Source organism: Varanus komodoensis, unplaced genomic scaffold (assembly GCF_004798865.1).
Source record: "Varanus komodoensis strain SLA01 unplaced genomic scaffold, ASM479886v1 scaffold59_1, whole genome shotgun sequence".
NCBI classification, from domain to species: Eukaryota; Metazoa; Chordata; class Lepidosauria; order Squamata; family Varanidae; genus Varanus; species Varanus komodoensis.
Genome location: NW_025336221.1, coordinates 3867309 through 3882502, shown reverse-complemented (window position 1 = coordinate 3882502; position 15194 = coordinate 3867309). Strand labels below are relative to the sequence as shown.

The 15194-nt window shown below is 45.4% G+C and overlaps 1 protein-coding gene across 1 annotated transcript in view; it reads right to left on the bottom strand.

Moving 5' to 3' along the window:
* Nucleotides 1-10342: 10342 nt before the first annotated feature.
* LOC123033106 (tubulin alpha chain-like) overlaps nucleotides 10343-15194 on the bottom strand; it is a 14388-nt gene continuing 9536 nt past the window's right edge. Inside the window, exon 5 of the mRNA XM_044449526.1 lies at nucleotides 10343-10503. Coding sequence (XP_044305461.1) covers nucleotides 10343-10503 — 161 coding nt within the window. The remainder of the gene's footprint in view (nucleotides 10504-15194) is intronic.

Here is a 15194-nt window from a genome sequence, read left to right as displayed (position 1 = left end):
CCACGCCATTCAACAGTGATGAAGCTTACGAATGTCTTAGAGACCACCCTCAGGCTGCAAGCCTACCTTAGTCAAACTTAAGTCCCATTAATTTCAATGGGTCCATTCTAAGTAGACTGACATTGGCTGCAACTCTTAGGCACCGGCCTTTGATCGTCAAGGCCGAGATCCTTCGATTTGAGCTCGCTGGGAATCCGTCGAGTGAGAGTTATGTAATTCTTGCAGAACGGGGAGGTGGGAGGAAGGCCGGGGTGATGGAGAGCAGGGATTGTAGTCAGTGTCAGTCCTACTTAGGAACAGGCCCATTGAAATGAATGGGACTTAGTTTAGGCTAACCTTGCATAGAACCCTTAATTTTCCACTCAGTTGTGGCAACAAAAACTGGAGGGGGGCAACTAGTATGTTAGGATGTGTTGGCGGCAGCAGATCCCTGCTAGGCAAGACCTGTATTTGAGGCAGAAAAGCATTAGCACCGCCACCGCATTGTACACAAGCAGGAAAATTAATTTTACATGGAAACTTAAACTCACTTATTTCCTTTATCTAAGCATGGGGCATCCCAATTGATATTTATTCCTAAGGGAAAAATAAGAGGTCTGTTTCCTAAAGCGTTGGGATGTAATCCTCATGTTGGATAAGGGGGGCTTCTTGCCTGGAATGGGGAATGGCATGTTCCAAGAATGAAATCTAAGGTGCAAAGAGAAAAGAAGGGCTTGTGCATCATAACTAGTTGGAAAAGAACAACCCCAGAAGAAATCTTCCCTCAGCCTTTTGCTGTTGCTGTTCACTCTAGTTTCCTAGGAAAGGGGATAAACAAGAGTGCAAACTCTTCTAGCGTAAGACCTTTCACCCAGAGAATCCTAACCATCTAACATTGTTCTAAAACCTTTGATAACACTCTGCATTTTACCAATTTCTACATCAGAAGCAGGAGAGAGACAGAGAAATGCAAGGGCGATTCCTCAGTACCTCAGATGAGGTACATTTGTAAAGATGCTTGTCTGTCTGGCAAACATGAAACTATTGGGCATGCATATGTATTTGCAAACCAAAAATGCAAGTCAGCCTAACAAAACTCACACACTGATTTGCATACTGATTATAAAAGCCTCCTGTGCCCCACCTCACTGGCTGCACAGAAAAAAGTTCAGGTGCAGGGACATGGGTGTTGTTGGCACACCATCCTCTGAGATGCATCCTCCCACCTGCTCATCATATGCACATCAGCGCATGATTGTGTATTGCTCTAAGGAGCAACCACACCACAGCCAACAGAGAGTAATGTTTCTGATCTGAAGAGCTGCCTGTAGAAGCCTTTGCCTGAAACTGCTGCTCCCCACTTTACCAACAGTCTTTGATACCAACTGCTTCTTCCAGCAAATTGTGTGTGTGTATGAGACAGACAGACAGACACTGAGTGTACAAACATGCACATTAATGTTTCTGGCTCCCAGCTCTTCTTTCCTGGCATTCTCTCTATTTCTTTCCCCTCCAACCTGTTAATGTCTAAGAGTGCATCCTGGGGAAAAAGTCCAACAACCCCAGCATTTCTCAGAGAGCCAAAGGACTGCATGCTAGATCTATCTGTTCCTGCCACTTTATTCATTTATTATTTAATTCCATTTCCATGCCACCCCATAACCCAAAGGCTCTCTCTGTAGCGCACTCTCTGAAGATCGGACTGTGCTTCCGCCTCCTCCACTGCCTCTTTTTCTTCCCTGGTGTTCTTTTGGATAGATGGAGAAAAAGAACAAATCTTGAACACATGTGGTGCAGGCAGAACAATTTTGTCATCGCTGCTAATAAGCTGCAGGGGAAAAAAAAGATCTCAAGGCAACTTAACGATAAACAAAGGGCTGAGGAAAAAACCAAGGTTACAGGCTTGGAGTGGGAAGGGAGAGAAAACAAAGGTGAAAGAATTGTGAGGGTGGAAGAACGCTAGACAGAACAAGGAAGCAACTCTTTCTACTTTCCCTGCCCACAGAACAGCTCAACAGTGGCAACTTCAGCGGAGGAGGAGGAGGAGATAAAAATCCTGGCACCCTAAGACCTAAAGGGGGCTAGGAGAAAAGAGCTTTGCAGGTGTGGCTAGAAACCCCCAAGGAGGACTTGGTGCCTGTAGCTGCCTCCTTGGAGACTGTAGGAGTAAAGTATCATTAGAAGCTTTAGAACCTCTTTCTTTTCTCTTTTTCTCTCCCTTCCCGTCCCTTCCTTCTTCCTTCCTTTCTGGCAAACCCTCTAAAGTGGTCTCACAACCCATCTCTGGGTCCCTACCCACTAGTTGGAGACCTCTGCTCTAACCAGTAGTCCACAGGCGATGAAATTCTGTTTCCTATTGTACAACCAATTGAGAACAATAGCGCAAGTAGATCATAATCATATCTATTTTTCAGACTAATGGTCTCCCTTTCTTTCTGCTCTCATTACTGATTGATATTAGGAATAAGATTGAACCAAGGTTTGAGAGAGAAATTTTATTAAAGCAATTTGCACACCAACATTAAAGAAATTTTAGATAAACTTTCTGGGGCTGATGGTAGGAATGTGTCTTATCAGGGCAATTGTAGAACAAGCTGGATAATCAGCTTGGCAAGGGCTGCCTGCAACCTCTGTTGCTCTTATCAACTAATGGAGCTTAGCAAAAAAGAAATAACCCAAGAGATCTGATCCTTCTTTACCAGCAGAAAGTGCAGCACCCCAAGAGCCAGCCAGCATTAAAAGACAAGCAAAAAATTAAACCTTACCCTCACTGTTACTCGAGTTTCTATATTATTCCCTTGCTGCTCAAGTCAAAAAGAGATCCTCCTCAGCCACAGCTTATGCAGTAGACCAAGGCAGACTTCCCTTAAGATAGACTTGTCCCCTTTGTGGCTGCTGTCTTTATCACATGGTTTAGAATCTTATGCCTGTGTCTGTAGTTGAGGTTGGTGGTACCTTCTGGCTGGATTTGGGGGCAGAACTCTGCGACTGCACCCCAGAGTGAGTTAGGGGTTTCCCCCAAGCACAGCGTTCTAAAGTAAGTAGAATATACATTACCATCTAAAGAGCATCTTGCCCCCATAAGTTCAGAATCTAAAATCATCTAACTGCACTACTTGTTGGAGTGGTTTTCTGTATGGCTGCAGTGCCATGATGTAACAGCCAGCAGGTGGAGTACCTGAAATGGCCTCCGTGCTGTGTAACATGCAAATTAGCTCTAAAATAAGAATGCAGCATATAACTGTAATAACAGGGTATTCATCTAAGCGTGATCTTTGATGGCGGTTTTCACCACTGCCACGTTGTAATTGCACGCTGTGGGAATCGGCCAGCGATCTGTAGTTCTGTAACCCCAGGAGTGAGAGGTGGATGAGGTGTCTAGGGAACGAGGACAAGAAGAAGCCGAGGACAAGAAGAAGCCGATGGGATACTGTGCATTGGACCAGTGGGGGAAGTGGCTGTGTCAGCAATGCATCAACTTTGGACGAGGGGACTAGGCAGATCCCTAAGGATAAGTCATGCTGGCAATATCCCGAGAATGTCCCAAGATGTTCTGTAGGGGACGGGACAGAAGAGCTTTTAATTGATTGATTGATTGATTGATTGATAGCCTCTAGTATCAGAGGTTGGATGCTTCCCAATACCAGTTGTTGGAGGGTGTTACTGCAGTCCTGTCCAAATTGTAGACTCTCCAGAGGCAGGTTGGTGGCCACTGTTGGAGAAGAATGCTGGACTGAGTGGGCATTTGGTCTGACTCATCAGTGATGATCTTAGACTCCAACGATCCCCCCCCCCCTTCCTCCCTGCTTCTGTGTTTCGGCTGTAAAACAGGCACTAGGAATGACCTACTGATTTGAAGATTAGTGAGATAATTACTGTAAAGCTCTCAGAAAATGTTTTCGGCATGATAAATAAAACACAATGACTATAACACAGAGCTTGCAGGGACAGATCAGAAAGAGTTTGGCTAATTCTGTTTTCTCTCCCAGGAAGTGATTTGAGATGTAGTTCAAAATGAGCATTTATTATTTTTATAGATCGCATTACTGCTATCCACAGTGCCTCTTTGCAGAATAACAAACCAAGACAGACTTCTATCCTGAGGAGTTTTCAATTTATTTTTTATGAGGTGAGGAGAAAGAGGACAGAAAATTGGAGCACAAACAGACAGAGGCAACAGGGAACGAATGTATACAAATCACATTGTACTTTCTCTAAGGCAGTTCTTCCCCCAACTTGGTGCTCTCAAAGCCCTTTATTCCCAGACTAGGAATGGTGGAAGTGAGGGTCTAACACACCTGAAGAGCACTAGGTTTGGGAAGGGGTGGAGGATTGGGTGGTTAGGCTACAGGAACAAGGTACATTTTCATGAGGTTCAAAAGGTGGTGCCCGGCTCTAGCTGCATCAGACTCTGAGCTAGGCAAATACAGGGATGACTCCAATAGACCAGTTGAGTAACCAGGCAATAGACAGGAGCAAAAGTTTCAGTCCCATATGAGAACAGACTAAGAGGGACAGTAGCAGGGAGGTTCCATAACCAAGGGAAAGCAGTTTAAAAAGCAACCTCAACCTCAGAGGTGGGACTCCCCTCATACTGCAGGCACAGCCCCTAATGGTTCAAGCTGCCCAGGCCTCCATGAGTGGTTACTTGCTGTTTTCTATCTCTGGAAGTTCTGGCTCCTCTTCAATAGAGAATTCCTCCATCAGGAGTATGAACAAGTGACAACATCTAAATCAGGAGCAGAAAAAACCCCCCTCGTGATCCTCCAGATGCTGGAGTACAACTCCCAGCATCCCCAACCTTTGCCTGTGTTGACTGGGGCTAATGCAACTGGGGATCCAACCACTTCTGGAAGACCACAGATGTTCATGTTCTGAGATGAAGTTCTAAGCATTAAAAGAGGCATTTTAAGAGAGCGGGAGACTGTCAGGCCGATGAAGGACCAAGCTACAAGAACAGTGAAATAATTTGCCTGCAGGCAAAGGGAAAGCTGCCTCGAGTGCCGTTTTGGTGGAAAGGAGGAATGCAAGTTAAATAAGTAAAAAATAAAGACAGGGCTAGCTGCCAGATTTGCAAAAGCTTTCTGTAAGGTGCTCTTTGGTGGTCCCTGAAAGAAGCTTTATGGGCAGCGATGAGGAGAAGCACAGAGAAGCGGCAGGGCTGAGCCAGGGCAGCGGGAAGAGTGGCAGCTTCAGCTGAGCCACCAGGAGCTTCTTCCTGTAGTGTCCAGCACTAAGAAGAGGAATGCTAGACTGGCTGGAACTGCCATCATTTTATAACTGCACAATGCCGCTAAGCCCCAGTACAGCACTGCAGAGCAACTTCATGACCTGGGAAGGACCCAAGGGTGCTGGCGTGGCATTAAGATGGTGACAGGCTGGGCCAGGCAGCCCCTCCATCACTCCCCTTTACTCCAGGCCACTGTTTCCATGCACCTGAAGAATTAAAGTGGTGCCATCCTCAGCCAGTCTCTCCCCTCCCCAAGTTCTTAGGCCTCGGATGTGTGCCCAAAGGTATTGTGAGCTATTGTGAGTTGAAGGCAAAAGCCAGAGGGCTTTATGGGAGAATTTCCAGCTATGGATTAAACAGGGTGCAGGCTGGCCGCCTTTAATATGTTCTACAACCTTCGAGCAGAATCTCAGTCTTATTTGGATGGTTCAGTAATACCAATTAATCGCTGTGTTTTGGGCATGGTATCTGAACTCCAAATGACTCCAATGAGCATTATAAGCCTCTGTCCTAAACTCCCTGCAGCCAGCAATAAAGCTAGTCTACCTTTTCTAATGCTGCTGAGGGTTTGATCTGGTTTTGGCCATGCTAAAGAAGCCGACATGCAAACACAGAGACTGGCAGTGCACATATAAGAACAAGGAGATCATTGGTGAGGGGAAAGGCTCAGAAAAGAAGAGCAGGCAGGGGGTAGCGCACGTCCTGTTGGTCAGTCGTTTGCTGCGCACTCATCCCTGAGCCTCTGTTCTGCCACCACCCCCACTATGTCTGAGAATTGTGCCAGCCACTTGCCGGAAAGCCAGGCAATTGAATATATTTGCTGAGGGACTTTAAATGTGCCCAAAGCACAGCTAAGGGGGCTGGGCAGGGTTGAGAGAGCGAGAGAAACAAAGCAATTGAAACATCTGCTAAATGCCAACTGTATTGGATTTTTACCGTTAATGGATCATTTGCAGCCAGACCGGCCAGAGGAAAGAAGGCCTTTGCTAAAGGCTGGCTGCTGAAGCAAGTGAAATCCTAACTTTAATTTTTAATGCTGCTTATTTAGGAAGCAGTCAGGGAAATGTGTGTGCATCCTAGCAATAATGAAAAACCAACAGGGGAATTTGTGATATTATTTTCTGAGGGTGGGGCACCCTCTTGGGCGCACCAATCCCCGAATGACTAGCTAACTCCTTTCTGGAAGTATGGTTTCTCAGGGGCTGGTGAGGAGCCAGTCAGCCTTACAGCCCCTTTATTCATGTAATTTCTGAAGGAGGTTTTGGTCTTTGGCCTCATTTTCACCAAGGTAGTTAACTTCTGGCAGGACTGTACCACTTTCAGCTGCAGGTCGATGGCCACATGATTGATTGCTCTTCTGTTTAAAAAAGGGGGTGGAGAAAGAGAAGATAAACCTTACTCCTAGAAGATTAACTGTAGTAGAGAAAGAATAAAAATTGCCTTCTCTCTGCTAGACAAAATTAATGGCACTGCCTAGAGGAACGCACAGTCTGAACTTGTACAGAATGACACATATAGGAAGACACAAATATGCTGGAAATGGAGGAGACCAGAGGTGGCAACATCTCCTCCTCTTCCTCCTGGCGTCCTAGCTCAGCGAGAAGGCTGACATATGCAGCAGAGCCAAATTGCCCAACTGACCACGAGGACAGATGAGCATGAGGTGATGACCTGCCATCCCTATCCATAACCACATACCTGAGTTTGAGGCACAGCAGCTGCCCCAAATCCCAGAGTGGCCTGTGAAATATGCTTGCTCAGGAATGAGGTCCTCTCCTCAGCTCTTTCGGCTGAGGCAGGGCAGGTGGCTGGGCAACCACTGGCCTAAGACTCAAAAGATCCCTCCCCCCATGTATCCAATTTCCACCACAAGGATGACTTTGCTGAAAAGTATCCTGGAATCTTAGTTTGGCCCAGCATGAAGGGCAAACCAAGAGCAAATGCCCCATGGCCTAGACAACCCCTTCAGCTGCGTTGTAAACTGCCAAACTCTGCACTGCTGCTTGCTTCCAGCCCATCCTGCAAAACCAAACATTCAATTTAATTGCAGATGACACAAAAGCCAGTATTTAGGGCATAAATCCCCCTTGCTGACCTACATATTCGATACTGATGTCACCAGGGTCAATTTTCTAGTGATTCTTATCCCTTTCCACTTATATTTTTATATTTATGAAAACATGTGGAGTAAATACTTCTGCAAATATCCAGAATGTATCCATATTTTCAAATTGAAAAATGATGTCGGGAAAAGAGAAATGCACCAGAGCTGAAATCTTCATGCACTATGGCCATCTGCAGAGATCGGCTACCACATACATCAGGCATGCCATGATGCGGGTGACCATTTTTTTCCCTCATGGCAAAGACCTTGTGTAACAGTCCTTTCTGTATACTTATCTTAAATGTGGTAATCCTGATGCTGGTGAAGTAGATTTTCATTAAATTTATTGCCCAGAACTCTTTGAGAAAAGGAATAACTGAGAAAAAATAGTAAAGGGCCATTAAACAAATCATGGCTATAAGAAAAGATCCAAAATCCACATTAGAGCAATACGTGAACTGGGGCAATCGAAAATAGCATTTGTCTGGCTCCAGATGTGGAAAGTAGAATGGGCCAAGAACATCTGCTCCAATTCGTGGCAGCGGTATGCACCCACCTCATTTTCCTTTGCTGGCTCCATCCCATTAAAGAGGAAAGATATAGAAATGATTTTTTAAAATCAGTCATAAAATGACATTTAATGAGGACAGGAAGAAGGGAGAGGCGTTTCATCAAGGAACCTGGAGAAGAAAGTAGTCATGGTACAATTGTCAGGGATTTAATCTGTCATTTGGAGATGCAAGGTAGTTGATAAAGCATCATGTTTTTCTTTTGGCAATATTAGACTTAACGTGTGAAAAAGCTGAAGCAAACGTTTTAATTTAGTAAACTAAATCTACCATCTTAATAGACCCACTAGCATGTAAGAATGATATTTGGCGTCTTAGACTAAAATAATTCTGAGCAGTAGCAGGAAGGGAACTGGTACTAGTTAGGTGAAGGTTGTGGCTTATGATGCTGAACCTCCCCCTCCTATTCCCTGAAATTCCCTCACTGGTCATTACACAAACACTAAGCGATTCTGTGAAACTTCTTCATCTGATCATTAAGCCCACCCAGCTCCCCCATGGGCTTAGTAGCCACAGCTTAAAAAATTATATCCATGTGTTCACTGAGAGGGAAAAACCCACCCTCCTGACTGTTGTCCCCACTCTATCAGCCTGAAATAAGGACGGGAAAGGGGAAGTGGGGGGAGAAAGCTGCTATTCATACTTGATTATAGATATGTGCATGCACATATTTCTAGTGAGATATATACTATATAAATATATGTGTCAAGCACCAGGGATTGACTATACCTCTGTAAATGGAATAGAAAATACATTTGCCGATGCCTGAGCCAGACTTTCAGGGAATGGACGAGTTCCACCAACCTCCCTTTCATTTAGGCTTTTTACAGCCCAGTTTGCCCCCTGGTCTTTTATTACAACGGAACAATTGGTGACTTTGAACGTTTAGCTCTTTGGTTCCCAGGGCAATGGCTGAGCTACAGAATCAGGTTTGAATGGCAGTACTTAGCCTTAGCACACAGGACGCCATGAAAAAAGCCGCAGAGCATGAGCAGAGTGCTTTTCCATTCATTAACTGGAGCCATATTTAGACCAGACATCTATAGACATTCCAGCATTTATCTAATGCTCTTGAATGTTCCAAGTAGTGCAGGTTTCCATTTTTGGAGTGCCCTTGTGACCACAGCCCCCTCCCAGAGCAGGCCCACCTGCCGCCACTGAAACCCATTCAGTTTCTGTAACTGCTCAGAGCATAAGGTGAGCAGAGGGTGTTGCAAAGTCTCCTTGTCCAGGGCACCAGCTGCAGCCTCAGAGAACAGATGAACAGACATACTCTGCAAGGAGGAGAGCTGGGCTGGTGGGTGAGATTAGGCTGCCTGCTGGGATGTGGGTCTGCACAGATGCCAACAACTCCTACCTCAAAGCACCTTACCCCCATTTTTATCGTGAACAACAAGGCTTTTGAGAAGGGCCCTCACTAGAGACACAGGAGGAAACTTAGCTGTCATGCAAGAAGAGATTTGCTTTTATGGATCAGTCTTTCATTAAAGAACAGAAAGCAGAGAGAAGGAGTAACAAGAATTTCTCCCAGTGGGATGTCCAGCAGTGGGGCCCTCAGGGATCTGCACTGGGACCAGTGCTTTTCAAGTCAATGATCTGGAATTGGGAGGATAACAATAGCCATGTTTGCCAGTAACACCAAATTATTAGGGTTATATAAAGGAATTGTGAAGCACTCCAGAAGGATCTCTCCAAACTATGAGAATGGCCTCCAGTCGGCAAATAAAAGTTCAGTGTTAGAAAGTGTCACATGCTGCAAGTTTACCCAGAAAATCCCAAATTCTGGTTTAAGCAGATGGGGTCTGAGATAGCATGAGTGACCAAGAAAAAGATCTTAGGGTCGTGATGAACAGCTTAATGAAACTTTTGACCCAGAGTGCAGCTGGTGAGAAAAAGGCAAACTCTGTACTAGGAATAATTAAGAGTAAAAGGTAAAGCTGTCAGTTCTCCCCTTTGCAACTCTAGAGTCCAACTACCCTTGGAATCCTTTGCACAGCGCTGCCCCCCACCAGGTTCGCTGCAGAGGTGACACTGAACCCACAGCTGCCGATTACAAATCCTCTGACGCTTGCTCGGGGCACGGTCTTCCTTCAGAGGCCCATCAAGCCAGGCATCTCCCTCCAGGTGTGGCTCAACTACCCCATCCTAGCGAAGAGCTCCCAGTCCTATTAGGCCGCCCGGCTCCTGCTGCTGCTGCTGCTGCTGCTGCTGCTGCTGCTGGGCTGTGCCTGTCCCCGCCCCCGACTTGCGCAGCGTCTGGCGCTAGCCCCGATGCCCCCATCGACCCATGCGGCGTTCATCGCGCCAGATCGATGCCTGTTGGCGGCGGATCGTGCTCCCAGCGACTGCTGTTGCTAGGGCGGCCTGTGGGACCCAAGCCAATCGCCGTGCCTTGAGGAAGGGGCGGCGAAGCTCCCGGTGGGTCGGCCTCTCCCGCCCATCACCTCCATCACCCCCGGCCTAGGCGCAGCTGGACACCGCCTCGTTGCAGAGAATTCTCGTGAGGCGGTAAATACTGAAAGCCGCAATGTGGGCGCGGCTTGCTAAGTGCGAGTCCTTTCCCTTTCCGACCTCCAGTTGAGCTCCAGGCGTGGCGCTAGAGGGCGCGGCGGTGCACCGAACTACATGGTGGGGCAGAGTGGGGTGAGAAGCTCTTTCTGGCTACGAGCGGCCCCGCTCCGCATGTGCCAGGGGCATCTCTTCCTTTTGAGTAGCTGATGCGATAGAGGAAGCGTGAGATCCAACCTTGCAAAGATGGAGCTGGTGGTGGCGCCTTTAGCGATTGTTCCTCTGTCTTGCCTTCGCAAGCCCTACGGGAGGGACGGTTTCTGACCAGGTCTGTGCTCACGCTTTTCCTTGCATACGAAAACTGGAGTAGGCGGAAAGAGCATCTGCGCACTCCTGTTTTGCTTCCAACGCCAGGCTCACCGTGGGTGAAGCCACGCTCCGAGCCAGCCACATGATGGCTGAGGCCAGACGCAGCTAGATCTCAGCACGGAATACGAAGAGCTAGTTTTGGAGCTCTGCCTTGACCATGATACAATGAGCGGTATGCGCACAAGCAGTTGAGGTTGCCTTTAGTACGTTTAAAAAGCGGATGGGAAGATAGTAAGAAGACGCTTCTTGGCGCTATTCGAAAACAGCGAGTAGAGAACTTTATTTTCTACAAGGGAGGAATGCAACAGAAAAACGGGATGACCTTGACTGCCGCCTACTGGGCATAGTACGCCATGATACTGCAGCCGCTCACGGGAGCGGACCGCCCTGGCCTCTCCTCCTCCTACCTCTGCTCGGTCTAGACAAAGGATGACTCAAGCCTTTTGTGTGCGTGCAAGAATTCACTGGTGGTGTCTGGCCAAACCGTGACACCGCGCCCGGTGTGTTTAAGTGGGCACCAATCCCGTTTTGGACAGCCCAGGTCTCAAGTAGGAGCAGCCCTTCACAAGCCTGATTTGTGTGAGACCTTGTAAATAAATTGGCAGATTTTAGTTGCTGTGTCGCACCTGAAGCCAGTTGTCAAGGGTTCCCTGCGTATAGATGGGCTTTGATGGGTGCAAAAAGGACAAAGCAAAGGAATGGCGTACACTGGCAGCCTATGGACATGTAGAGATATTTGAGGAACTGTCCTGGGCATAACCAGAGATTGGCTTATGGCTCTCGAGATGTTCTAGCAGATCCTTTCCAGGCAGGCATAGTCAGAGACAGGGGACCTGCCCAGAGGTATTTTCATCAGTGGTTCAGATGGCAGCAACTGGAGGCGCCTGCTTCACTTTGAAGCGATGCCAGCTACCAAATATAAAATATAAGCATATTTTTAAATTTGCTAAATTAAAGTTTAGCAAAGGGTGGTAGGGACGTGGAGGCATCCCGGTTGTCATGAACACCACATGACCAACCTTTGGAGCAGGCTGTAATACATTTTAGCCAGACATCATAAAAATACACGACACATCCCTTCTCCCAAGAGAGGCAAAGCAGACTCTCTGTCCAATACTGGGTTTGTATTTATGTAGAAATGTCTGCAGCAGAGCTTAAAGCAACTGCAATCATTAGTGTATCCATTCAAATTCACAGTCCCTTTAATTATTCTGTCACCCAGAAAACCATTTGGCAGAAGCCTTTCTTTTCTTGCATCAGGGGCGGAATTCCAAGTTGCAGACTTAGCAATATTCATCCATCCATTTATGTTGCTTGTTGGACTAGAAGAGGCCAAAATCTACAGGCAAAAGACAAGAATAAAGCAAGTTTTGATATGCAGGACTAGAAGCCCTGCACAATGGCACATTCACCTTACCTACAAATGCATTGATACTGGGATGCCTTCATAGCTGTACACAGAAGCTGGTCACATAAACCTACTGAAGTGCTTAAAAGAGCAGCCTGATGCTGTGAAAGCATCTTCTAGGTCCTTTTTGATCACTGCATAGTGTGTACAATAGAGTACTGCTTTCAGTTCACTTTTTGTTCATATTGCTAACTGTGTCTTTGACAATGCAAAGAAATATTTTATTGCCTTTTCAGCACAGCTAAAGCATTATATAGCACAAACAGCCAACATGCACCCCCCCCACCCTATGATTTTTGCTATAACTCTCATCATCCCTAACCATGGAAAGGATCTGCTAGAACATCTTAAGAGCCATCAGCTGTCCATCCCTGACTTACAGAGCAGTACAGGGTTAGGTGCTAAAATGGAAACTATTGGAATTCATCCACTCTCTGCACCTCATTAAATACCAGATCTAGCCCTGAAGTGCTGAATGCTTGCTTTGCAAATGTAAACAACTTCAGAATAGTTTATGTATTAATTACATTTTTATTCCACCCAAAAGCTGAAGCTCATCTCCTTTTATGGAAGGGTAGTTAGAAGGTACCATGTAGCACAACCATCTCACTGTGAAAACAACCACCACTTTCTTTTGGACGCCATGTTTTCTAAGTAGAAGTCACTTCTCTCTTCCATTATTATATTTGTACCTATCCTAAAACACATTGTTTCTTCTCCCCACTTCCCACCCCCAACCAGTATAGCACTTCCACTATTAGTCTTTTCTTGCTTATGAGCAGTCTCGAACAAGCCTGTGGTGTTTTACACACACACACGGATCAATATAAACCTGGGAGAGTCAAGGTATCGAGTATGAGCAAAGCCAAGCAGCCTTCCACAAAGGGATCTGTCCTCTTTCCCCCATCAAGAACTCAATTTGGGTTTGGAACCCTGGTCATGTGTTGTTGGACAAAACCTTAACAGTCATGGATTTGTGCATAAAGTATTAGAATATATACTTCTCCTTTGTGCTGATGATCTTACTTCACAGCTTGTCTTCTGTCTTGGCTTTTATACAAATTTTCACATCAACTGCAGTTTGACATTTTCACATGCAACATTTATGGGGAAATCTGGATTTTAAAGCTTTTACGAAAACATTTAATGGGGTTTGGCTGATTTTTACTTTAGATCAGCGATTTTTCTCACACCATTTTCTGGTTTGTACACTAATTGTAAGTTACCATCTCTGGCAGAATGTACCACTTAAATGTTAGAACCCAGTTCATGTCCTGTTGCTTTTACAGCTTCAGAGCTGTGTGTCACTGGAAGTATTGAGTGAGCCTTAAGGAACAACACTGGCCTGCTATTCATGCGTATCAACATTATTGGTGAATAAATGTGATATGCGAGAACCCCACCAAGGATGGAATAACAATCTGGAGCACCTCATTTTGCCTCAACAATTGAATGTTTCATTATTCCCAAGGCATCATGGATCTTAAAGCTGCACTTAATTCAGCAAAAATGGATACCACAACATCACTTTGATAATGGCTTAAACTGACCAGCTGTAGGTGTAAAGCTACTAGTGCTTCTTTTCTTCATGTGTTCAGATACCTGGAGGAATGTTGCCCATGGGGTTGTGGAGAGTCGGGCACGACTTTGCAACTGGACAAATAATTCAGATACTAAAATATTACCTTCAATATTTAACGATACACACAACCATATGAATTATCTAACCATCTCTTGGAATTTAATGCAAAAGGATTTTCTACAGCCTTTCAGCACTAAAATACTAATATTAGAACATGAATTATAAAGTCACCTACAGTACTACTAAGGGTGAGGTCTTAATAGAACTTTCAGCTTTTGAACAGGTGGCTTTTAGGTATAATTTACAAATGGATAAATATATGGAATATGTAGATGCCTTTGTTGAAATATATGCAGAATTATTTTCACTAACAGTAGTATGCTATAAATACACAGGGATTTATACTATCCATAACTAGTGTTACAGATCTTTAAGTCATTCAAAAAATGGATTTTTTTCTTCTCGAATGGCTCAGTTTTGCTTCTGCATTGCATAGTAAAAATACATTTTAAAAGACCTACAATAACCTTTCCAATTGGGTTTTGTAAATATTGCGGTGAAGGCAGTTCATTTACAGTGATTCTGTTTACAATTCCATAAAGCCACAGAAAGTTTATCTAAGAGATGCTACCCCTACCATGGCAAGCCCCATGGACTTCAGTGCATGTGGTTCATAACTATTCAGTGATTAAGCATATAGATCAAAACTAAAGCTGCAAAAGTAAATCCCGGAGTCTTTCTGCAGCAGTGGCTTGCTGTCAAGGAAACCTCACAAATGTTTGCAAGATGTGACAACTTTTTAATCATGTTTTAAGAACATATCTTTTCTTGGAGTTCATTCTTGCAATGACCCATGAGGAAGATTCTTTATAACACCATTTGGAAAGGAAAACATATATTTGTATTAGTCAATTAGTATGTAACCAGATAAAGGCAGCTTTGCAAAGTGCAATCGTGTCTGATTAGGACCCAGTAGCCCTCCTGCCACCACAAGAAAATTGCTCAGGAGCTGCAGATTTGTAGGTCACTGCTCCTGCATGCTTGACTGGGTTTGTGAATGCTCGTGTTGGCCAGATGCAGAGCCATTCAAGCTTTGCCAATTCAACAGCCTTGCCAGTCCTATTCAAACATTCAACAAGTATGTTCTCAGCTAACACCAGCCCATGAGAGGCCCCTGGTCTACAGGCTCTGCACAGCTCTATAAGACAGGGCATAACTTGTTCTATAAAGAAAGGAACAAGACTGCTTTCAACTGAATAAGGCCTTTAATGAGCATCGACACAATGGGAAACAACAGGAATCCAGAAGGAGGCAGGAGTGTGAAAGCAGAAAACAACCCTAACATGAAATTAGTATTCTTCCCCATCATCCTCTCCATCAGCACTGTCTGCCCCAACCTCCTCATAATCCTTCTCTAGGGCAGCCATGTCCTCCCGAGCCTCCGA